This window comes from Trichomycterus rosablanca, chromosome 4 (assembly GCF_030014385.1).
Source record: "Trichomycterus rosablanca isolate fTriRos1 chromosome 4, fTriRos1.hap1, whole genome shotgun sequence".
In the NCBI taxonomy this organism is placed as follows: Eukaryota; Metazoa; Chordata; class Actinopteri; order Siluriformes; family Trichomycteridae; genus Trichomycterus; species Trichomycterus rosablanca.
Genome location: NC_085991.1, coordinates 43,338,745 through 43,364,772, shown reverse-complemented (window position 1 = coordinate 43,364,772; position 26,028 = coordinate 43,338,745). Strand labels below are relative to the sequence as shown.

The following is a 26,028-nucleotide window of genomic DNA, read 5'->3' as shown; positions in this document are numbered from 1 at the left end:
ACAGGCCTCCTGTAAATCTCTGTGTCCTGTTTGGTCCTGTAAAAGGACTGGTTTTTGTTCAGTCTGTGAACCAGTGATGTAAATGAATTAAAAATACTTACAGCAAAAAACAACAGACAGTGGCAGGAAAACGCGGGAAAACCTCATAAGTGCAGTAATGAATGCACCATGCTGAATTTCTGATGGCGCCATCTACAGGCTGAACCGTTAACTGGTTTATTTTTATAATTAAAAATATATACTGTATATTGTTCTTTATATGAATTAATGTAGGAATGCTGCAGGGATTTTATTTAAAACTCACAAAAACATAAAATTATCATTTTAATTCAGTTCATAAAGTTGCATTATACATAATTATAGTTACATTTGCATTTAGACTAATGAAGCCAAATATGCATGCCAGAATAAAAGACTTTGTACTGTATAGCCTTACAAGTACAATTTATTTAAAAGCAGGTAAATAAATAAATGTGACAGATCACTACCCATCGACATTGCTATATCATTATCTATCTATCTTATAGCCTATTATTATTATTATTATTATAACAAATAATAATACATGTCATCAACCGTTTTATCCTGGTCAGGGTCGCGGCATTTAGAGTGTGTGGAGTTACAGGTGAACTTCATTCTGCAGTTGTTTTTATGTATATAATCACCATGGTAACAGTAGAGTTGGTCAACAAAGTGACCATGGCGGGTGTGAGCTTGTAAGTTATTGTTCGCTTATTTAGCTTCAATAAGTGCGAGTTTTGTTGTATTGTATTAGCTTTAAATATTCATAGTATAGCTGTTATATAAAATACAAGTTTAATTATATTACTAACGCAAATGTATTATTTAAATTTATTATTTAAACCTATTATACTACTTCCAAAACGTTTAGCTACTCTGAGCATTGTACTTTGTATATTATGTGCTGTATTTCATTTTCTCTTCTTCTTTATAACCATATTACTGTGATTTTACTAATATGTTATATTAGACCACAGTACTGCTACATTTTAACTTATCTTGAGTAATGGTGCACTATTTCGCCAATAGTATTTGGACACTTGTCCATAATGCATTTCATGTCATTTTATATAAGTGAATTTTATATCACAAACTCAATAATTTGTAGGGGTGTCTACACAGTTTTGGTTATATGGTGTATGTTTAATGTACCTGCTCATCTGCAGCTGTGTTCAAAACCCGTCTCAAAACTCATCTTTTCCAGCTGGCTTTAGGGTGACCCAGAACAGTGCCACATGTTTGGTGTTTTCCATGTTTGTAAATGTGTATTTTATTTATAATTTTGCTTTGACTTTTGCAATTTTTGATCACCTGTTGCAGCTCCAAATCACAATGAATAATTTAGACTGAGGATCGCCAGTTTCCCCAGAAATTTGAGCTGTTGACCAATGGATCTGAGGTTTGTCCTCTTAATTGAGCACCAGTTCTTGTGCAATTATGTCATATGTACACGCCTTTCAGTCGGCCGCTTTGCTTTTGCCTTTCGTAGCTACCAGTTTCACAGATCTTATGCAGTAAGTTGTCCTCTTTTTCCAGTTTTTCTCAAAATTCAGTAAGTAACCTCATACTGTTTATAACCTAAAACTTTAAAAAAGTAAAATAACATTGTGTCCATAATGAAAGAAAGTTAATAGTTAATCAACATTTGCCAAAATTATGAACAAAGGTATAGAGGTCCCTGTTTTGACTCACAGTGTACATTTACTACACATGTAAGTATAGTACTATCATGGCTTTATTATGGTTCATCATATTAGGAGTTGATAGAATGTCGCGGAAGTGTGACGTTTTAAGGATTTTATATTCTCCATTACTTTTTTACCACTTTTCTAATGGTATATAGCAAGATACATTAATATAAATTACTCAAAAAAGTTGGAACAGTGTGAGTGGCAAATAAAAACAGAAAACAACAGTTCAAATGCAACATGTTTAATGTTTTACCTTTGTACTAGGGCTAGCTCAATTTTTGTCTTGTTTAACAGCACCGTACAAACATTTCAAATAAAATTTAAAGTGCAACTAAATCTGTATTTAACAAATAAATTATAATTTCAATATAAAATTCTAGATCTGTCAACACTCAAGTCTACACCTTGAAGAGGCAGCGAAAAAAATATAAAATAAATAATAAAAATATTATTTATAAATTATAAAAATGAAACAAATAAATAATAAAAAATAAACAAATGTATCTATCTTGTCCCGGCTTGGCGATCTCTCACATCCTCAACGAAATTTAATCCATTAATGTTATAAAATAAAACAAACTACACCATTTCCCGTTTAGCCACAGATGTCCTCTTCAAAATCCAGCAGGGTTTTTAATAAGCGCACTTTGGTTTTTAATCATCTAAAAATATGACAGAACTTTAACGGAAAATCGCAACCAAGCACTGCGTCAATTCTAATTGGTCCATCGCGTTTGATTGACATCCACATCTTCCAATTGTAGACACTTTATACGACATGCCGTAAAACAATGTTTTTAGATGTGACAGTAGTAGATGATTTTTTTTGTACAATTTAGTACTATATACTAAAAAAAAACATCAAAAAGAGATGATGTATTCATGATTGGGTATAAAAGGAGCATCTGGTAAAACATTTTAGATCTTTATCAACCACGATTATTAGCAAAGATTAAAGATTGGTATGTTTCACTACTTTGGCAAATAAACATGTCACCAATGAATCCAAAAAGTTCTTTAAGTAATTGCAAGGATTTTCAGTATTTTATTCTGCAAATCTAAAGACATGTGTTTGCGTTAAAAACAACAATTTCATTGACAACACTGCATTTAAAATGCCATGCTTCTTTGATTCTAGGTAAGGTTCTAGGTAAGCTTAATTTGACTTATGTTCTTTCTGACTTTTAGCCGGACCAGTGTGCGTAAGCTTGGGCCGGTTCGATTTGTGCTGAAAGTGCCACCAGCCCATGACATGTTTCAGGCTGCCATGTCCGGAGATGATGAGTGGCTGCATTTTAGTCTCAAGAGAGCACCTTCACCCATCCAGCCAAATGAACAGGTGCAGAATTGTTGTTCATATGTCATCACTTTTCATGAATTGAAAGAATATTTTCAGCAATCTGGTAACTGAAAGTCGTAGCTTGTAATGATTTTCATACTCATTCATCCATTTAGTAACCAATTGTGCCTTGTATAAGAGGGCATCAACTGTTTCATTGTATTAATCAGGTGATGAACCAAAGGGGGGGAAATGGACCCAAATCATGCCCTCCTCAGCATGACAGAACCACCAGATCCCCTCACTGTAGGGGCCAGCATTTAGGCCTTAATTTCAAAGATCACCTAGATCAAAAACCTTTTTCATCATTTGTATGCATGCCACAGAGTTTAAAAATTGCTTTATTTGATACACATGCAATTATGTTTATTTACTTACGGATTTAGTACTTTACTCTAATTTGTCTGTAGCTATGATCCATTCTGAAAGCTGCCTTAGTAGTGGACGTGTCATAAAAGGAGAACATAAAGGGAATCTTAACGAACCTATAGTCTGTAGCAACTGTCCAATTATCATGGACATATAATTTCAAGCATATAATTTATTTTGAATAATTGATTTTATACATCTGTTATCAATAGGTGTGATAAAACAATTGAACTCAATAATAAGGGCGTCTAGATACTTTTGGCCATATAGAGTATGCATCGTGAGTGCAGATAGATTTACTTTGTGTTTCATCATCTTCTAACATTTAGCCCTCAGTGTTCAATGTCTCAGTTTTTTAACAAAAAACATTTAGTGTGAAAATCTTTGTGTGTGTGTTGGTGCCTGCTAGGGACTCACAGTTCTTCATGTGGCAACTCTGTATGGTCGGCTGAATTGCGTGAAGCTGCTCGTGGAGTCTGGCACTGTGGATATAAATGTAATCTGCCCACGTGGGCGAAGACCAATACACATGGCAGTGAGTCCTGAGAGCAAGCCAAACTCTTACTGCTGTCTCACATACCTGCTGAAACATGGAGCCCAGGCTAATGTGTAATACGTTTTAATGAACAATAATTAACAAATGTTACGTCCCTGCAGCCAATTTATTGTACAGTAATACAGTTAATGTCTTTGACATCTAATACATTGTTATAAAGTTAAATATACACTGATCAGCCATAACATTAAAACCACCTTCTTGTTTCTACACTCATTGTCCATTTTATCAGCTTCACCTACCATATAGAAGCACTTTGTAGTTCTACAATTACTGACTGTAGTCCATCTATTTCTCTACATACTTTTTAAGTCTGCTTTCACCCTGTTCTTCAATGGTCAGGACCCCCTCAGAGTAGGTATTATTTGGGTGGTGGGTCATTCTCAGCACTGCAGTGACACTGAGATGGTGGTGGTGTGTTAGTGTGTGTTGTGCTGGTATGAGTGAATCAGACACAGCAGCGCTGCTGGAGTTTTCAAACACCTCACTGTCACTGCTGGACTGAGAATAGTCCAGCCAACAGCGCCCCGTGGGCAGCGTCCTTTGACCACTGATGAAGGTCTAGAAGATGACCAACTCAAACAGCCGCAATAGATGAGCGATCGTCTCTGACTTTACATCTACAAGGTGGACCAACTAGGTAGGAGTGTCTAATAGAGTGGACAGTGAGTGGACACTGTATTTAAAAACTCCAGCAGCGCTGCTGTGTCTGATCCACTCATACCAGCACAACACACACTAACACACCACCACCATGTCAGTGTCACTGCAGGGTGAAAGGGGGCTAAAAAGGGATGTAGAGAAATATATGGACTACAGTTAGTAATTGTAGAACTACAAAGTGCTTCTGTATGGTAAGTGGAGATGATAAAATGAACAGTGAGTGTAGAAACAAGGAGGTGGTTTTAATGTTATGGCTGATCTGTGTATATACCAAGAGTTATAGTTGGTAGAGTTATAAGTTTATAGTTATTGGGTTTCCAGTTCCACAGATGAAGGAGTGACTCCTCTGCATATGGCTGCTGCTGAAGGTCTGATAGAATGTGTGAAAGTGCTGGTAAAGATTGGAGCAGACACACATTTACAAGACGCCAGAGGTCACACGCCCCTCGATCTTGCTCGTTTGTGGGGTCACAGAGACATCTTCAGGTATATATGAACAAAATTAATGTAGAATTTCTGGGTTTTATACTGGGAAATATTTCTTAAGTAAAATATCAGAGACATAACATAACATTATTGTAGTTTGATAGTAGTTTTCCCACTCCATTTGTGTATGGTGATTAAGAGGTGGGATTTCTCTTACTGCCACTGCAAAACATTTTTTTAAATTAAAGCTTATTCCAAAAACCTATAGAGTTTATAGAGGATTTAATAATATATACGCTGTTTGCTTGTGATAGCAGACACACATCTGGACTTAATAAATAATTTGGTGGTGTATTTTATAATGTGATTACCATTTACAGCATTTAGCAGACATTTTATCCAAAGCAACTTACAATTGTGACTAAATAAAACCCAAGCAATTCAGGGTTAACAGCCTTGCTCAAAGGCCAGCAGTGGCAAGCTGGCAGCTGTGGCGCTAGAACCAGCCACCCTTCGTTAGCTAGTGCTGAACATTAACCACCCTATTAATTCCAATGCATGGCCTCCCCAATCTGCTTTTGGAATGATTGTGACTTCTTTGTGCACATGTAAATGGGACTGTTTACCCACCACTGCCAGGTTGCTGCTGATGGGCCCTTGAGCAAGGCCCTTAACCCTCAATTGCTCAGATTGTATGCTGTACTGTAAGTCGCTTTGGATAAAGGTGTCTGCTAAATGCTGAAAATGTAAATGTAAAACTGGCAGCAAATGCTTTTTTAAATTGACAAACTGGTTCATCTACGCATACATGCTACCATCACACCTTTAATATTAAAAGATAAAATTAAAAACAGAGACATCTTTATTGTATTTTATTTATTGTCTAACACATTTTAGACTACAGTCCATATGTGTACTTTCATTGGACTTGTGTACTTTTGTGTACAGGTTTCTAAAAAGTGCCATGTGGCACAGAGATAAGAAGACGGACATGGAGAGATGCCAAGAACTGCAAAATCTCAAAGAGAAGCTCATCTGGATGCACAGGAAATCAGAGGACAGGAAAAAGGTTTCCCTTTTCCCCCAATAATTTGTCTTTATAAAAAAGCATAAAAAACCAGATAAAAGCATAATAATTTGTGATCATATTTTTAAAAACCATGTAACATATGCTTACAAATGTTTTATTTATGGTTTCAGTTGGTCAGAGAGGTTATCATCAAGCAAAATGTCTCTGAGTGGGCAGAAAGAAAAGGCCTTTCCTTGATCTGGTCCCCCCTGAAAGGTTCATTCTCATTATCCCATGTCGATTGCCAGTCCACCAAGTCTGTCAAAACGAAAAGCATCAAGAAACACAACCAAAGCATACCAAAAAAAGTGTGGAACATCTCAACCAATCCATCAAGACCTCCTCCAGCAAGCATCAGCAGACCTCGGAGTGTGAGTATGGGAACCAATCCAGAAGAAGCTGCAGACGAGCCAGATCTGCGGCCATGTGTAACCCTGGGTTGGTTTAAGGACGGCTGTGTCAACTGTATTGCATCATGGGATGGTGATCCACAGCCACTTCCTGACCTTCCACTGGATGTCATCCAGAGGGGTCTGTTTCCATCTGCATTTCCATCTCGAATTTCTGGTCCACGTCAGTTCCAGACCAGCAGTGTGCTGGATGTGCCACGTCGAGGCTGTACTAAAGGACCTGAAGCTTCTCCATGGACTGAGGTAGCAATGCATCTGGCTGAGCAGCTCCAAGCAGGCCATTACTGAACAATAAATCTGCTCAATGCATTTAAAGGTACACATCATGTAATACAGACTGCATCAACTGTTCTTTTAGATATTGAGTAGAAATGTTAGGTGTTTTAATGTTTTGTATTTTGAAACAACGGTTACCTAATCATTACACTGAAACTGAAAACAGAATATTTGGACATCTTTATTACATCTTTAGATACAATACACTTTAAAATTGGAGCAATTTATTGTCTTGTGTATGTGCACATGTATGACATGTTTCTAATGAAAGCTATGTTGCACAACTGCTCATGTTTTAATTAGCCTAAATGTAAAATAGAATGTGTTAAAGGCAGTTATTCTATAAAACTTTAGTTCTAATAATGCTACTTAGAAATGTTAGTAATATGACAATAGGAAAAATCTGTACCTTGTCTATACTTTGTAGCATGGCCTCATAATTACTTTTTGATGATTATGATTGCCTATAGTTTGTGGCTTCTCTGCCAACACATATAATACTGTTCCAACTGCACTCATTAAAAAGGACACAAATCAGTGGTCTTTTTGCCAAGGTCAAGAAAAAAGACCAAATGTCATTTTATGCTAACAAGAAATTTGTCTTGACAGTCTGGTGTACACTAAGAACCACCATACACTGCCATAGTCAAACAAGTATTTGAGTGCCATGGGCATAGAAACTGCCATGCAAGAATGAATACCCTGCTCCAAAATCTGCACCTTGATGTTCAACTATTTTGTAGTTATTGCGAAATATAAAAGTACAAATGTGTCTGCTTATTTAGCAGTTGTAGACATCCCAATCATAGTCCAACTGAAATGTGTGTATTCTTCTACAAACTTACTCATCATGTCCTCATCACTGATGTATGACAAAAGCCATAAAATGCCAAACGGAATGCATTGTTCCTGTTTGAGTGTTTGTTTGAGATGGTTGTAACATGAGTATGGTTCACGACCGTGTTGAACCAAAGTCAAAATACAAATAACAGCCCCTCCGAGAATCTCCCAACTGAGTACAATGTACAGTGATGTGAGTGCAGCTGCTCTTATTCCACATGGGACACTATGCAAAACTTATTTCAGGTCTTTGTGTATTTACCAACACCTCATCTCTAACTCCCTAAAGTGGCAAATTCCCCAGGTGAAAGTTTGTTAATGTAAGTGTGTGTGTGTGCAACAGTATGAGTCAGACTCCACTGACCTCTTATCAACCTTACACACTCAACAGTAACCTCCAGGTTTCTTCATGTAAAGGTCAATCGTTCATAGACAAGTGTGAGAAGCTATAACATCTCAATAAAAACAAAGTGATAAGAGCTGGATAAAGCCCATTAGAAGAGGTATTCATTTAGCTCCCATTTTATTAACAGAATGTGTAAAAACAAAGGACCACTAGGCTCAATTTCATTTAGTTAAAAAGAAAAGAGGATGAGCAGTGTTAATCATTTGGATCACTGTAGAGAATAAGATGGACCACAATCCTGTTCATATCATCACATGGCTGTGTTGGATGCACTAATACACACTTTTATATCAACACGTAACAATAGTTTGTTACTCTCGTTCCAAAAAAGTCTGTGTTTTACACTCGCTGCATAATTTAAACACCATTACTGATCTTGCATGGACTTACAATTGTGCTTACATCTGATTTTTGTTAAAACTTGTGTAATTCTAATTATAAAAAGCAGAAACAAACAACAAATCATGGCCTTGCTGGGTGGTGCATGACAATTAAATTCACATCCTAAACATCTACTGTTGATAATGCTGCTGTCATCTATTTGTGCCAAGAAGCCAGCACCATACGTTATTCACCTGTTACACAAGCCTTTAAAAATTTTGGGACAAACACAAATAAAACTAAGCTCTAGACTACAATAGAGAATTGAAGAGTCTTTAATTTTAGTCCAAGACCAGCCTATTTGGAAAACCAGTGCCTGGAGTCAGTTCACAACTGTGGGTTGCATATAGAGCGTTTGTTTGCTGAGCTCATGTCATTTTAACAGTCAGACAGACATGTTAGTGTCATTAAGGATCTTCTATATCCGTGGCCGACTGTGTACTCTTCCTCACGTTATCCTTCACCCCGGTTCCTTTTTAGTTCTTTCATCTTTGGCACCTCTAAAACGTTCCCCTTTTTCCTTTATCCCCTCCATCCAGTCCACCAGGTCAGCTGGACATAGCAGCCCTATTCGTAACCCATCACTCACACCCACCAGAGAGCCCTTAACTGTCCCCCACTGATACAGCAGGGCTTTAGTACATTTTCTGTCGACTTGGCAAAATAGCTTCTTTCAGGAAGGAGAAGATCAGGAGGATACCTGAGCGTTTGCCCCTCTTCCCTTTGGTGAAGTAGTTTGACACAACATCATCTAAAAATTGCAAAGCACAGAAAATAGAAAATTTACTCCCAACAGAAAACAGATTAAATAACTGGACAGATTAAACAGGTTCAGTGATTTTTAGCTTTACAAAAGTACAGAGCATTAATGTGACTATTGACTATTTAGTTTTGAGAAAGCTCCACAATCCGCATAGTTAAATCCCCCAACATAACTCACATTTTTTTATTTTTAAAAAATACACCATGACCTATACACCAATGCCTTTGACCTGGGTTTCTAACCCGCCCCAAAACAATACAAAAAGCTGCGATTCAGTCACATCAGAATCAGAATTATTGGCCAAGTATGTTGATACAAACAAGGAATTTGGTTCCGGCTGATGATATCTATCTAGTATAAATACAGTATACAAGCAATGTATACATTAAACAGGGCGGCACGGTGGCTAAGTGGGTAGTTTGCATGTTCTCCCCATGTCTGCGTGGGTTTCCCCCGGGTGCTCCGGTTTCCTCCCACAGTCTAAAGACATGCAAGTGAGGTGAATTGGAGATACATTGTCCATGACTGTGTTCGATATAACCTTGAGAAGTGATGAACCTTGTGTAATGAGTAACTACCGTGTGTCTGTCATGAATGTAACCAAAGAGTGTAAAACATGACGTTAAAATCCAAATAAACAAACAAATATACATTAAACACAAAAATATACAAACTATAAGACTATATACAGGCAATATATAGAAAATGTATGAATGTGTGCATGTATGTGTGTACAGTATTCAGTGACCTATGTATGTATGTACATATAAGCTATAACACTTCATAGCTTAGAAATAATGATACTGGTCATATTTACAGTTAAGGTCAACAATTTACATACAAGATGGGAAAATCAGTGAAATTCTAAGCCTGATTCGACATACGTCTTGTACAAGTGTAGATAAAATTCTAAAACTACCTGTAGATGAAGATGCTTTTATTTCATGTTTTTACCACAGCTTTATCCTGGTCAGGGTTGCTGTGGGTCTGGTTTCCCCCAGAATCAGCGGGCACAGTGCAGTAACATATATCAGACAGGGCGCCAATCCATTACGGGGGCATCAGACTTAGTCAATCATGTCTTTACATAGATGCCTGACTGGCCAATAGCACAACTTTGTACCCTGGATCCCAGCAATAGTGCGAGCAGAACTTACACAATACTACATGAACTAACTGCATATGATGATGTTTTACCAAGATTACCAAGCTCCACACGCTTAAAACTAACACTACACCTCTTTAGTATTTTGACATTAAGTAAAGATTCAGGTAACCAAAATATTGGCATTTTTGGATACACATACTAATTAAAATTAACTGCACAAGACACTAAAATGGAGCCATTCAAAAGCACTGGAACCAGTCAATTTGGGACTAAGTTGTTGACTGGTATAATGCAAACATATTTACAGCCATGAGTGCACTCCAGGACTGTTAAAGAGCACAGCTCTAAAACACCGGTGACATTGCTTACAGAGGGTCAGCTTACTAAGATTAGGCCTGTTGGAGATTAATACCGAGACTTATATTTAGAGACGTAAGTATCATGTTTATATTGGTACAACTGGATCAGTTATTCTTAAGTAAGAACATTGTTACTGACCTCCTTGCTGCATTGTAGATGGAAGAACGTTCTCCCCAGCAGACAGGGATACGAAGAAAGCAAATGGTATTATCCACAAGCAAATTGTGAAGTATGCCAGAACCTGAAAAAATAAGAATTACTTACTATTATTAATAAGCGGAACTAATTAATTAAAACCATTTCAACAATGTCAGACACAGTTGCAGGATTAAATGATATAGTATATAGATTTAGATGTGGACATCCCTTTTAATGGTTGACTTCAAGCTACACCCATTGTTTACATGTGAATAAAATCAATTGTATCAAATAAATTATATGCTTTCAACATTTGTGGATAAAATTCTCTAACCTTCCCTTCCTGTTACAGCATGGCTATGCGTCTGTGCACAAGGTGACTACCACAAAGACAAAGTTTGACAAGTTTGGTGTGTCCAGTGACCTGCAAAGAGCACTACTACAAACACCTAAATATATTCGGAATTAATCCAAACGTGTTTTGCAAGCAGGTCTTCTCGTTCAAAATCAATGACTGGCCTCACAAATGCTTTGTTGATTAAATGAGCACAAATTCCCACAGACAGACTCTTGTGAAAAGCCTTTACTAGAATGTGAAGTGGAGAGAGAGGAGGATGTCACTGCACTGAAAATTCTAAAAATCTGGAGAAATCTATTAATGCCCCTGGTTTTGGAATTGGATGTCCAAAGAACATGATCAAATGTCCATATACTTTTGGCATTTAGTGTTAACATTACTTTTTGAGCACTTCAGGTTTACACTTACCTCTGAAAAGGGATAGTACTCCTGTGCAAAGAACTGGAAAGCCATATAATGATTTATCACCACCAGTACTAAAATATAAAAGGGAACAAACAGATATAGAACTCGTCTGTAACATAAACTCTATATACACAAGTTATAAAAAGCTTACTACACAAAGCTATACTGAGTTTTGCGGTTAAAGTAGTTTCAATCTATCAGTACTTACTACATGACAGGATGAAGTTTGGTGAGCTGAGCATGATGTAAGGGAACGTCTGCAGCAGGCCAAAGTACACCAGGTTGGTGAAGAGGCCAATTCCAATCATGAACATGGGAAAACCCTCAAACATGTACAGCCCTACTAACACTGCTGTGGAGATCTGAGAGAGAGAAGATGTAATAGTTACGGTTAGAAAGGGGCTGTTATAACTACATAGAGTTTAAATGAATGAATCAGCAGGACAAATACAATGCAATTAAAAGCCAGATCATAATCTGCTATCTATATACACTGATCAGCCATTCCATTAAAACCACCTCCTTGTTTCTACACTCACTGTCCATTTTATCAGCTCCACTTACCATATAGAAGCACTTTGTAGTTCTACAATTACTGACTGTAGTCCATCTGTTTCTCTACATACTTTTTTAGCCTGCTTTCACCCTGTTCTTCATTGGTCAGGACCCCCACAGGACCACTACAGAGCAGGTATTATTTAGGTGGTGGATTATTCTCAGCACTGAAGTGACACTGACATGGTGGTGGTGTGTTGGTGTGTGTTGTGCTGGTATGAGTGGATCAGACACAGCAGCGCTGCTGGAGTTTTTAAATACCGTGTCCACTCACTGTCCACTCTATTAGACACTCCTACCTAGTCGGTCCACCTTGTAGATGTAAAGTCAGAGACGATCGCTCATCTATTGCTGCTGTTTGAGTTGGTCATCTTCTAGACCTTCATCAGTGGTCACAGGACGCTGCCCACGGGGCGCTGTTGGCTGGATATTTTTGGTTGGTGGACTATTCTCAGTCCAGCAGTGACAATGAGGTGTTCAAAAACTCCAGCAGCGCTGCTGTGTCTGATCCACTCATACCAGCACAACACACACTCACACACCACCACCATGTCAGTATCACTGCAGTGCTGAGAATCATTCACCACCTAAATAATACCTGCTCTAGTAGGGGTCCTAGGAGCTAACAAAGTATGTAGACAAACAAACGGACTACAGTCAGTAATTGTAGAACTACAAAGTGCTTCTATATGGTAAGTGGAGCTGATAAAATGAACAGTGAGTGTAAAAACAAGGAGGTGGTTTTAATGTTATGGCTGATCGGTGTATGTTTTAATGCAAATTTACATGCCTAAGTATCACAAGCTACCAATATAAATCGCATAAACTGAATTGTCAAGTGTTTACAGTGGACCAAAATACTAAAGCACTGAATTCTTACCAGTATCATGTATTTTATTATTCGACTGGTGGCGACTGTATACTCCTCTATTAACTCTGCCAGGTAGTACAATCCTGCAGCTGCACAGAAAAACATAATGCGTTGAAAAGACGTGATCGTTTTTCCACACAAGTGCTGTATTAATAAATTACTGAATACAATAAACATTTTTAATTAGCATCGTGGGTTACACACGTGAAATATTTAAAGGTCACAGTAAACCATTTACAAAATACTTATGGAATTGAAAAAGATTTAATCTTTTCTTGTGTGTTGTCCTTAATGATGAAAAATATTTGACTACAATTTTGTTTAGCAAACTGATAAGCATTTTGACATTTACTAACTGTAAGCTGCTTTTTTCCAGAAGTGACCTGTCCATTCAGACATCTCTACCCTATTAATTACTGCAAAACTAACTAAACAAAAACTAGGAGTAAATGTAAAATATACAAAAGGGAATCAATTTATATTAAACAAGAGAATAAACCAGAAAAACAAAACTAAAACATACAGGGAACCATTTATTTATAAGGATTTTAACATCATATTTTACACTTTGGTTACATTCATGACAGAAACGGTAGTTACTCATTACACAAGATTCATCACTTTACAAGTTTCATGTCAAACACAGTCATGGACATTTTTGTACAGTGGTACCTTGTAACTCAACATCCCCTAAACTCAGAATCTTTGGAACTCAACGCCCTTCAGTGAGAAATTTGTACCCTAAAACTGAACGTGTTTAGTTTGTTTCTTTTAATTAATTTATTTAATTTCAAATTAACAATGACCAGCCGCTTTGTTCAGCGCTTGAGCGGTGCGGTAAAACATCATCAAAGCTTTTTATTTCGGTGTTTTTATATTATATTTGTGGGGTTTTTTCAGTGTATACGTGTCAAAAACAAGCCTAAAATATATGCAATTCCACGGGACCATGGAACACATAAACAGGTTTCCCATACATCCTTACGGGAAAAATACCTTGAAACTCAATGCCAGTCCCAGAACCAATTGACGTTGAGTTACCACTGTATCTCCAATTCACCTCACTTACATGTTTTTGGACTGTGGGAGGAAACCCACGGAGACACGGGGAGAACATGCAAACTCCACACAGAAACGACCCAGACCACCCCACCTGGAAATCAAACCCAGGACCTTCTTGCTGTAAGGCGACAAAGCTACCCACTGAGCTACTGTGCCGCCCCTACAGGGAACCACCCGGTGGGCTGGGCAATATGATGACATACAGCATCAAGCAATATGAAAGTGTCTACTGGTAAACTTTTGTGCATAAAACAAGAAACAATTGCTATTAGACTTGCTATTAGACTTGCAGTCTGTCATTTTCAAGCATGTATTTAATATAGTTTATATTTTTAATGGTGCTGATAGAACTGCGTTTTGGTTTGTCATGTTCATCAGATACATCTTCTTCTTCGGCCTTTGTCCCATTCGGTTACGGGGTCGGCTCTCGGCGGATCATGATCTGCATTGATTTGGCACAATTTTTACACCGGATGCCCTTCCTGACACAACCCTCCCTATTTTATCCGGGCTTGGGACTGGCACTACAATGCACCGGTTTGTGCATCTAGCGGCTAGGTATCTATAGGACAATTCAGTGTTTCCAATTAGCCTGGTGGCATGTTTTTAGACTGTGGGAGGAAACTGGAGCACCCGGACAGTGGGAACCCACGCGGACACGGGGAGAACATGCAAACTCCGCACAGAAAGGACCCGGACCGCCCCACCTGGGGATAGAAACCAGGACCTTCTTGCTGTGAGGTGACAGTGCTACCCACTTAGCCACCATGTACCATGTTCATCAGGTACATCTTAAGTTTGGGAAAACATTTTAAATATCTAGTGTATTACTTAACCGTCAAAATTAATTGGGAACTTTATACAAATACATTTCTAAATTACATGGATGACATCCAGTAGTAGAATTATTGAATGCAAAACCTCATCATGGAAATAAACTGTATTTTTGAAGCTAGCTGTGCTAAGCTACTGAACGAAACCTATTTTGTAAACAATGTGTTATTGTACGGTAATTATGTTAAGTGTGTTAGATTAACCCTTTGATGCACAAGCTAAGCAAACCCCTTCTAATGCACAACATGGGTCAAAAATGACCCATATTCATCCATTCAAGAATATTTTCATATGCACATTTGTCAGTTGTTCATGTGTTTGCTGTCTTAGCTAATAAAGCTATCTATACTAGAATATGTAAACAGCTAGCAAGCAAATAGTATTGGACATATTCAAGATTCAAGAGCCTAATCTTTGGTTGTCTTTCAAAAGATCAGTAAATATGTTTTTGACTACAAACACTTACAAATGTCAGTAGTTTCTGTCAAATTCCATAGTAAATACATTTTTGACCCATGTTGTGCATTAGAAGGGTAGTGATACAAACATGATTTTTATTCAAAAGTAAAAAATATAAAACTGAAATAAGGATTTGTGATGATCAAAAACAAGTCAATTGAGGAATTCATGGAAGCTTGAATGACAAAATTAATTCATTGCAAAGATATAGAAAATAAAAACTCAGTTGGGTCACTTTTGACCCAGGTTGTGCATCAAAGGGTTAAGGCAACTGGACACATCTGCAACAACATTATCTCGCTCCTGCCAAAAGGTGGAGCTGATGTGGGGAGACTGAATAAATATTTAGATATGACAAGTATGGAGGTGGAGATCGGATCTGACAGATCTGCCTACGTGGACAAAAGCACCACTTTCACTGTTTCCCTTAGACTTAGACTTTTCTGAACTCTGACACTCTTTATCAATGTATGGACTGGGTCACTAGAATGCAACCAGCAATCACTAACAGCCAGTAAATTAAATAGCCACAAAGCTGCATTAAAACTATATATAAATATTTAATAGCAATTCTGATCTAGCAATCAGACCGTGTTATTTACCGTGACTAAATGTAGCTGATTGGAACAAATAGTGTAACAGAGGAGGCTTTATTATCAGTAAAGTATCTAAACACGTTGATCGACTTCAAATAATTAATCAATCTTGCATATATTATAGGTCTGCTTATTAAACAGCAAAAACGCATCAACAGTAAATACTGAGGGATGAGACATGAACATATAACATCCAGGTTTATCACTTCAGCCAGGACAAACACATGTGATCAGACATGAACGTGTAATCCACTTGTAGCATTATCTTCAATATACAGCAGCCTATTCACTAATAATAACCGCACCGTGTCCCAAATCACACTACACTCACTACTTAGTACACACTACGATGTGTATTGTAGCCGTCTTACATGCTTTAAACTACATGATTTGGACACTATCCTGCTGTGATTCATGATCGGGTTTTATTAGTCCACCAAATGTCATACATTATGCGTTAAACATGATTTATAAAATATCAAATCCTCAATCTAGTGCACTATGTAGTAGACAAGGTGTGGTTTTGGACGTAAAGCTGCAGCAAACTAACAAGCAATCTAATGTAAAGACTAAGACAGATTTGTCTCCACAAGCTCCAAGTACTTCAGTACACCCGTGACATTTTCTAAAAGCTAAAAATAACCATAATTCGGACAACTAGTTATCTATAAAGCGAGTGTTAACACGAATATAGCATCAATTAGTTGATTAGCTGAGCTATTTTATGACATGATTAGCTCCCTCGCTAAATAAGCAACATCAAAAGCAACTTACCAATAGCGAGAGTAACGAAGCATATCTGTATTACCAAAGACAACCAACTGAGTAAATAAATGAACCACATCTTTAATTTAAAATATTCCGACACATATAAATACAGTAAACAACACGATGCAATGAAACGACAGGTTCTGTGATGTAAAACCGAAGCGTACAAAGTTCAATCGCCGCTTCCTCAGTCGTAGCAGAGCGGCTCACAAGCCACAGCGACACCACCGTGTGGAGGAGACATTACACCTGCACCTTTATTATTTATTTATGTATTAGGATTTTACAGTTTTTCTCGATTGCTTTGGTGCATTTCTCTGATCAGAATTAAAATTCTCATAACTGTTAGTTCAGCCTCCACAAGATTTAGTCATTTGTGCACATCATAGTAGCAGTTTCTCATTGCTTCCAACAAATTGCAAATGCTTTTGGACATGCATCAATTGCTTCCATACAATTCTCTGCTGTTTTATAACATTATCATTTGCTTATGTCATGTCAGTCAAAATGAACTATACTTATGAATGCTGAATAGTCATTCCCTATGAAACTAATAGTCCTAATTTCATTGCTTGAATCATTACATACAAAAATGTTGAACTAGTTGTCAAAATCAGTATGGTGTATGTTCCAATTCAGTTCCAATATGTACTGCAATATTGTTTACAGTTGTGCACAGCTCTACCCAAAGGGTGTTTCTTATGTTTGTTGTAAATAAGTTTGTACTTTGCTTTAGCACAATGATGGAACAAATTAGAATTGCAAAGAGCATATGCAGTAAAAATGTGAAACATACGTATTGAGTGTCTTGTACTCATTTACCTCACTAAATACAGTAATGTGTAACTTAACTGTAGATTTCAAATGGGTGTGCTAATAGTGTATAGTGCTGTCTTGAGCATTTTCAGGTAGTGTCACCATGATCTGACTTTTTTGCATTGGAAAACACTTACAGAGTGAACTGTCATAATGAAAACATGACAAAGCCATTTGACTATCTTGTTCATAAACAATGGTGTCAGGACTTTTTATTTTGATGACACTGACACTTTCATTGACATGACTACTTGCTTTTGAGGAATTAACTATCCATTTTGAGCAAGTGACACGCTTTTGCAGGTTATCAACTAGGTTTTGCAGTTTGTACTAATTGTTTTGAGAAGTGCACTTACTGTTGTGCAAATGTTAATGGTGATGTGAGAAATGCACCAAAGCGACCGAGAAAAACTGTAACATCATGTTTTATACACTTTGGTTACATTTATGACAAAAACAGTAGTCAGTCGTTACACAAGGTTCATCAGTTCACAAGTTTAATGTCAAACGTATGACGGTGGTAGCCCAGTGGGTAGAGCTTTGGGCTATGAACCAGAAGATTGGCGGTTCAAATCCAGGTTCTGCTATGCAGCCACTGTTGGGTCCTTGAGCAAGGCCCTTAACCCTGTCTGCTCTAGAGGCGCCATTCAATGGCTGACCCCGTGCTCTGACCCCAGCTCCCAAACAAGCTGGGATACGCGAAGAAAGAATTTCATTGTGCTGTACACCTATATATGACAAATAAAGGATATCTATCTTAAAAAACACAGTCATGGAAATTTTGTATCTCCAATTCACCTCACTTGCATGTTTTTGGATTGTGGGAAAAAACCCACGCAGTCAAGGGAAGACAATGCAAACTCCACACATTAAGGACCCAGACCGCCTCTTGCTGTGAGGCGACAGTGCTACCCACTGAGCCACCATGCCACCCCACACCTGCACGTACCTCTCCGACAACACAACCTGGCTTTGTTTATGTCAGGGTCGCAGCGGGGCTTTCACCCAGAAATTATCCAATGAATCAGTCAAATACAGTTCACCACAAACTCATTCATTCATTCATTTATTAATTTTCTGTTTTACCACCTCTTTATCCAATCCAATCACAGACGGTCTGATTCATTGAACAAAAGGCAGGAAACACCCCAGACAGGTCACTGGTCCATCAGTGCAGACAGACACACATACACATTCACACACACTTGAACCTAGCAATCATTTTATTAGCTCCAATTGGCATGACTGCATGTCTTCAGACTTGTGGGAGGAAACTAGTGAACCCTAAGGACCCTTGCCGCCCAACTGGGGAATATGACTCCAGTATTTCTTGCTGTGAGATGACAGTGCTACTACATACTGTACCACCTTGCCAACCCACACTTAATCAATCAATCAGTGAGTCATTCAGCAAGCTATAAAATAAAACCAAATCTTATTTCAGACAGTATCAGCTTAAAGTGACACACTTTACATCCAAATGCACATAACTATTATTCACAGTGGGTTTGGTTTCATAAATACTGAAAAATGTGTAGCCTTATATCAGAGATATCTGTGACTTGAGTCCAAGTCGCACGTAAGTCGCACACACAACGACTTCAATCTCGACTCTGACTCGTTTCAAATGACTCAGACTCGACTCGTGACTCGCAAAAAATGACTTGTGGACAACAATATATATATATATATATGTGTGTGTGTATATGACAATGTTCCAGCCAGCTTCTAGTGTTGTGATGAAGCATCGCTCCCTACTCTCTCCTTTGAATTGGAATCTCACTTAAAATGGTGGAATACGTAGTGCACTTCACAGTAACAGATAATGTGAATGGAACGCTCATACAGAATTGGCACTAATGATTGAAAAAACCACTTTCTGAACCAATCGGACCTGATGATTTTAATTGTTAGTAAGTAATGTTGTTATTTGCATGTATTTAGTTTGCAGAGTCACACAGATGATGTGTCATTGAAACGCTTGATTGGCTTTCTAACGAGTTTTACTTCACAACCGGGAAAAGTTTGGAGGTTTTTAATTATAAGCACATTTACAAAATAACGTATTCTATTCCTAATGAGACACACGCTTATAAATTTAATAGCATCTGGAAGAACATAAGCTAAGGTAAGCAGTGGTTATGGATATTTTTCTGTGTTTTGGCCACTGTGCCGTAATTTGCAATGAAAACAAAACGTCAGTTTAGGCTTTTAACTGGTACCTAGGAAAGTAAAGGCACTAAGTAAAACGGCAAAATACATTCACTAATCTGTTGTTGTTTTTTATCTGAACTTACATATTATTTGTTTATTTCTACGTTACATTTCCAATATATGTTTTGTGTATATTATATTGACTCATGAATTGACTCGGACTCTAGCCTAAAGACTCGTGACTTGACTCGGACTCTAGCCTAAAGACTCGTGACTTGACTCGTACTCTAGCCTTAAGACTCGTGACTTGACTCGGACTCGTATTTTGTGACTTGTGAACATCTCTGCCTTATATACAGGTACACACACATATACATCTCACAAACAAATATGTATTCATATACATGTCACACACAGACACACAAGGACCAACCAGCCCTGACCAGTATAAAGCGGTGGTTAAACAGACAATGAAGGAATGAATGAATGATTTGACTTGACACATCACACTTAGATACACAGAGAAATCAGGCATCTTACAGTTCCTGGTGAGAGATATAAATTCTTCATCGTGTTTGCTAGATAAAGTACTCTCTCTCTGGGGGGTGCAAAAACCCTTATAGGATAAATTGATGTTAAAAGCAGAAAGCCAAAAGCTATGACAGTGCAAATAATTTCCTCTCCACTTAAAATGCTTTTATCTAAGAATAGTAATGTGGTGTGAAGAGAAAGCACACCTCTACCCTCTCACCCAAAGCCTTTTAGAAACACACACACACACACAATACAGGACTGAGAGAGATGACACCTCCAAAAATTCATACATTCATGAAAAGCAAAAGCTGTAGTAAAATTGTGTTTTATTTTCCTTCTGACTAATTTAAATGTTGCTGGGGTGAAAGCTCTCAGAAGGTTTCAGCTGTAATGTATGGATTGTTACAAAGGACAAAACACATTGTACTGTCGATACTGAAAAAAGAACAGAGAATTATTACAGCAATTACTGACTGGCCCAAAAAGTGCCACTAGACCTCTGTTCTCTGTTCAGTAAAATAAAGTGTGTTGAAATGTATTGTTTGTGGCACCTCCACAGGAAAGCATGATAGTGTGGGCTGCACAGCATTCAGATGCTGTGAACCTGAGATCAAGTCTAGCCTTTGGTCATGGTGTAAGAAGTTTTTTTTGTTCTTCCTGTGTCTGCATGGTTTTGTTTCCGAGTACTTATGTTTTGGATATAAAAGGTATTGATTAGATGAGTGTGTGATGCCCTGATAGTAATACAAATGCATATATACACTGATCAGCCATAACATTAAAACCACCTCCTTGTTTCTACACACACTGTCCATTTTATCAGCTCCACTTACCACATAGACGCACTTTGTAGTTCTACAATTACTGACTGTAGTCTATCTGTTTCTCTGCATGCTTTGTTAGCCCCCTTTCATGCTGTTCTTCAATGGTCAGAACACCCACAGGACCACCACAGAGCAGGTATTACTCACTGCCCACTCTATTAGACACTCCTATCTAGTTGGTCCACCTTGTAGAGTTAAAGTCAGAGACGATCGCTCATCTGTTGCTGCTGTTTGAGTTGGTCATCTTCTAGACCTTCATCAGTGGTCACAGGACACTGCCTACGGGGCACTGTTGGCTGGATATTTTTGGTTTGTGGACTATTCTCAGTCCAGCAGTGACAGTAAGCTGTTTAAAAACTCCAGCAGCGATGCTGTGTCTGATCTACTCATACCAGCACAACACACACTAACACACCAGCACCATGTCATTGTCACTGCAGTGCTGAGAATGATCCACCACCTAAATAATACCTACTCTGTAGTGGTCCTGTGGGGGTCCTGATCATTGAAGAACAGGGTGAAAGCAGGCTAACAAAGCATGTACAGAAACAGTTGTACTACAGTCAGTAATTGTAGAACTACAAAGTGCTTCTATGTGGTAAGTGGAGCTGATAAAATGAACAGTGAGTGTAGAAACAAGGAGGTGGTTTTAATGTTATGGCTGATCAGTATATATATATATAATTTTAAAATATTCATACAGAGATACGTATCGGGCACTGAGAATCACGCTCCAATCCATTATCTTTAATCAGCCAACAGAGGTTATAATTGCAGCAATTATCAGAATCTTTATTCACCAAGTACCAGGCGTACAAGGAATTTATCTTGGTGCAGGTGTCAGCATATTTTAGATTTAATAAAAAATATAGTATGTACTGTATATACTGTATATATAATAACATGTGTCAAATGGACAGTACATACACAGTACAAACATGGAATAGAGACATAAATGGACAGTTTACTATCAAAACTTTAAGTTTTGTCGGCCAAATGAGGAATCCCTCTGGCCCTCTCTTCCTCGGACAAGCCAATTAAATTCGTGTAAATTCCATTAGCATAGCTGAGTGATTTGCACACGTGATTTGCCCCTCTGTCGGCCAGAATGGCAATGCAGAGGGACACGACTTTTAACGTGGCTCACTGCCAAATTACTTCAGCAGCTGGCATACACTGAGGGTGGGGGATGGCTCGACAGCATAGACACTGAGAGGTGTACTGGGCAGTGTGCATTCAGAGCCAGTCCCAATCCTAAATAAAATGAGAAAGGTTGCTTCAGGAAGTGCATCTTTGTACTTGCAACTTGTAGCATAACGAGTAGAGCAATCTCTCAATCAATATGTGACACGTTACTAGAAGTTTCATGAAAACAGTTTAATATCAGAACTGTCATGTCATGCTCAACTGTCATGAAATACAGCTTTAATCACAACCTTATAAAACCTTGCATCTAAATGTATATACAGTGTATCACAAAAGTGAGTACACCCCTCACATTTCTGCAGATATTTAAGTATATCTTTTCATGAGACAACACTGACAAAATGACACTTTGACACAATGAAAAGTAGTCTGTGTGCAGCTTATATAACAGTGTAAATTTATTCTTCCCTCAAAATAACTCAATATACAGCCATTAATGTCTAAACCACAGGCAACAAAAGTGAGTACACCCCTTAGTGAAAGTTCCTGAAGTGTCAATATTTTGTGTGGCCACCATTATTTCCCAGAACTGCCTTAACTCTCCTGGGCATGGAGTTTACCAGAGCTTCACAGGTTGCCACTGGAATGCTTTTCCACTCCTCCATGACGACATCACGGAGCTGGCGGATATTCGAGACTTTGCGCTCCTCCACCTTCCGCTTGAGGATGCCCCAAAGATGTTCTATTGGGTTTAGGTCTGGAGACATGCTTGGCCAGTCCATCACCTTTACCCTCAGCCTCTTCAATAAAACAGTGGTCGTCTTAGAGGTGTGTTTGGGGTCATTATCATGCTGGAACACTGCCCTGCGACCCACTTTCCGGAGGGAGGGGATCATGCTCTGCTTCAGTATTTCACAGTACATATTGGAGTTCATGTGTCCCTCAATGAAATGTAACTCCCCAACACCTGCTGCACTCATGCAGCCCCAGACCATGGCATTCCCACCACCATGCTTGACTGTAGGCATGACACACTTATCTTTGTACTCCTCACCTGATTGCCGCCACACATGCTTGAGACCATCTGAACCAAACAAATTAATCTTGGTCTCATTAGACCATAGGACATGGTTCCAGTAATCCATGTCCTTTGTTGACATGTCTTCAGCAGACTGTTTGCGGGCTTTCTTGTGTAGAGACTCAGAAGAGGCTTCCTTCTGGGGTGACAGCCATGCAGACCAATTTGATGTAGTGTGCGGCGTATGGTCTGAGCACTGACAGGCTGACCCTCCACCTTTTCAATCTCTGCAGCGATGCTGACAGCACTCCTGCGCCTATCTTTCAAAGACAGCAGTTGGATGTGACGCTGAGCACGTGCACTCAGCTTCTTTGGACGACCAACGCGAGGTCTGTTCTGAGTGGACTATGCTCTTTTAAAACGCTGGATGATCTTGGCCACTGTGCTGCAGCTCACTTTCAGGGTGTTGGCAATCTTCTTGTAGCCTTGGCCATCTTCATGTAGCGCAACAATTCGTCTTTTAAGATCCTCAGAGAGTTCTTTGCCATGAGGTGCCATGTTGGAACTTTCAGTGACCAGTATGAGAGAGTGTGAGAGCTGTACTACTAAATTGAACACACCTGCTCCCTATGCACACCTGAGACCTAGTAACACTAACGAGTCACATGACATTTTGGAGGGAAAATGACAAGCAGTGCTCAATTTGGACATTTAGGGGTGTAGTCTCTTAGGGGTGTACTCACTTTTGTTGCCGGTGGTTTAGACATTAATGGCTGTATATTGAGTTATTTTGAGGGAAGAATAAATGTACACTGTTATATAAGCTGCACACAGACTACTTTTCATTGTGTCAAAGTGTCATTTTGTCAGTGTTGTCCCATGAAAAGATATACTTAAATATCTGCAGAAATGTGAGGGGTGTACTCACTTTCGTGATACACTGTATATATATATATATTGCTGCCAAAACAGCCCTGATCCATCGAGGCATGGACTCCACTAGACCCCTGAAGATGTGCTGTGGTATCTGGCACCAAGATGTTATCAGCAGATCCTTTAACTCCTGTAAGTTGTGAGGTGGGGCCTCCATGGATCAGACTTGTTTGACCAGCACATCCCACAGATGCTCCATTGGATTGAGATCTGGGGAATTTAGAGGCCAAGTCAACACCTCAAACTCGATGTTGTGCTCCTCAAACCATTCCTGAAGCATTTTTGCTTTGTGGCAGGGAGCATTATCCTGCTGAAAGATGCCACAGCCATCAGGGAATACCGTTTCCATGAAAGGGTGTACACGGTCTGCAGCAATGCTTAGGTAGGTGGTACGTGTCAAAGTAACATCCACATGGATGGCAGGACCCAAGGTTTCCCAGCAGAACATTGCCCAAAGCATCACACTGCCTCCACCGACTTGCCTTCTTCCCATAGTGCATCCTGGTGACATGTGTTCCCCAGGTAAGCAATGCAGACACACCCGGCCACCCATGTGATGTAAAAGAAAACATGATTCATCAGACCAGGCCACCTTCTTCCATTGCTCCGTGGTCCAGTTCCGATGCTCACGTGCCCATTGTTGGTGCTTTCTGTGATGGAGAGGGGTCAGCATGGGCACCCTGACTGTCTGCGGCTATGCAGCCCCATACATAAAAAACTGCGATGCACTGTGTATTCTGACACCTTTCCATCAGAACCAGCATTAACTTCTTCAGCAATTTGAGCTACAGTAGCTCGTCTGTTGGATCGGACCACACGGGCCAGCCTTCGCTCCCCACGTGCATTAATGAGCCTTGGCCGCCTATGACCCTGTCGCCGGTTAACCACTGTTCCTTCCTTGGACCACTTATGATAGATACTGACCACTGCAGACCGGGAACACCCCACAAGAGCTACAGTTTTGGAGATGCTCTGACCCAGTTGTCTAGCCATCACAATTTGATCCTTGTCAAACTTGCTCAAATCCTTACACTTGCCCATTTTCCCTGCTTCTAACACATCAACTTTAAGGATAAAATGTTCACTTGCTGCCTAATAAATCCCACCCACTAACAGGTGTTGTGATGAATCAGCGTTATTCACATCATATATACAGTATATATACAGTATATATATATATATACAGTGTATCACAAAAGTGAGTACACCCCTCACATTTCTGCAAATATTTTATTATATCTTTTCATGGGACAACACTATAGAAATAAAACTTGGATATAACTTAGAGTAGTCAGTGTACAACTTGTATAGCAGTGTAGATTTACTGTCTTCTGAAAATAACTCAACACACAGCCATTAATGTCTAAATGGCTGGCAACATAAGTGAGTACACCCCACAGTGAACATGTCCAAATTGTGCCCAAAGTGTCAATATTTTGTGTGACCACCATTATTATCCAGCACTGCCTTAACCCTCCTGGGCATGGAGTTCACCAGAGCTGCACAGGTTGCTACTGGAATCCTCTTCCACTCCTCCATGATGACATCACGGAGCTGGTGGATGTTAGACACCTTGAACTCCTCCACCTTCCACTTGAGGATGCGCCACAGGTGCTCAATTGGGTTTAGTCCATCACCTTTACCTTCAGCTTCCTCAGCAAGGCAGTTGTCATCTTGGAGGTTGTGTTTGGGGTCGTTATCCTGTTGGAAAACTGCCATGAGGCCCAGTTTTCGAAGGGAGGGGATCATGCTCTGTTTCAGAATGTCACAGTACATGTTGGAATTCATGTTTCCCTCAATGAACTGCAGCTCCCCAGTGCCAGCAACACTCATGCAGCCCAAGACCATGATGCTACCACCACCATGCTTGACTGTAGGC

At 39.1% G+C, this 26,028-nt stretch overlaps 2 protein-coding genes across 4 annotated transcripts; one reads left to right on the top strand and one right to left on the bottom strand.

Annotated features, from left to right (window-relative positions):
* The first annotated feature begins 658 nt into the window (after positions 1-658).
* Positions 659-6,879, top strand: ankrd53 (ankyrin repeat domain 53). 3 transcript variants are annotated; one of them, XM_062994345.1, is made up of 7 exons: positions 659-716; positions 1,342-1,420; positions 2,901-3,051; positions 3,830-4,029; positions 4,961-5,125; positions 6,014-6,134; positions 6,266-6,879. In XM_062994345.1, exons 2-7 carry the CDS (start codon positions 1,410-1,412, stop codon positions 6,830-6,832), a joined length of 1,215 nt encoding a protein of 404 aa, XP_062850415.1. In that variant the 5' UTR covers positions 659-716; positions 1,342-1,409; the 3' UTR covers positions 6,833-6,879. The 3 variants fall into 3 exon arrangements, with proteins under 3 accessions (XP_062850415.1, XP_062850414.1, XP_062850413.1); XM_062994344.1 differs by lacking the exon at positions 1,342-1,420 and having other exon boundaries at positions 694-716; XM_062994343.1 differs by lacking the exons at positions 659-716; positions 1,342-1,420 and adding an exon at positions 1,440-1,535.
* Positions 6,880-8,166: 1,287 nt separating this feature from the next.
* Positions 8,167-16,875, bottom strand: tex261 (testis expressed 261). Its single transcript, XM_062994346.1, has 6 exons — positions 16,731-16,875; positions 13,015-13,094; positions 11,788-11,941; positions 11,583-11,650; positions 10,817-10,919; positions 8,167-9,198 (listed from the first exon to the last, which is right to left on the bottom strand). Exons 1-6 carry the CDS (start codon positions 16,798-16,800, stop codon positions 9,083-9,085), a joined length of 591 nt encoding a protein of 196 aa, XP_062850416.1. The 5' UTR covers positions 16,801-16,875; the 3' UTR covers positions 8,167-9,082.
* Positions 16,876-26,028: the final 9,153 nt, after the last annotated feature.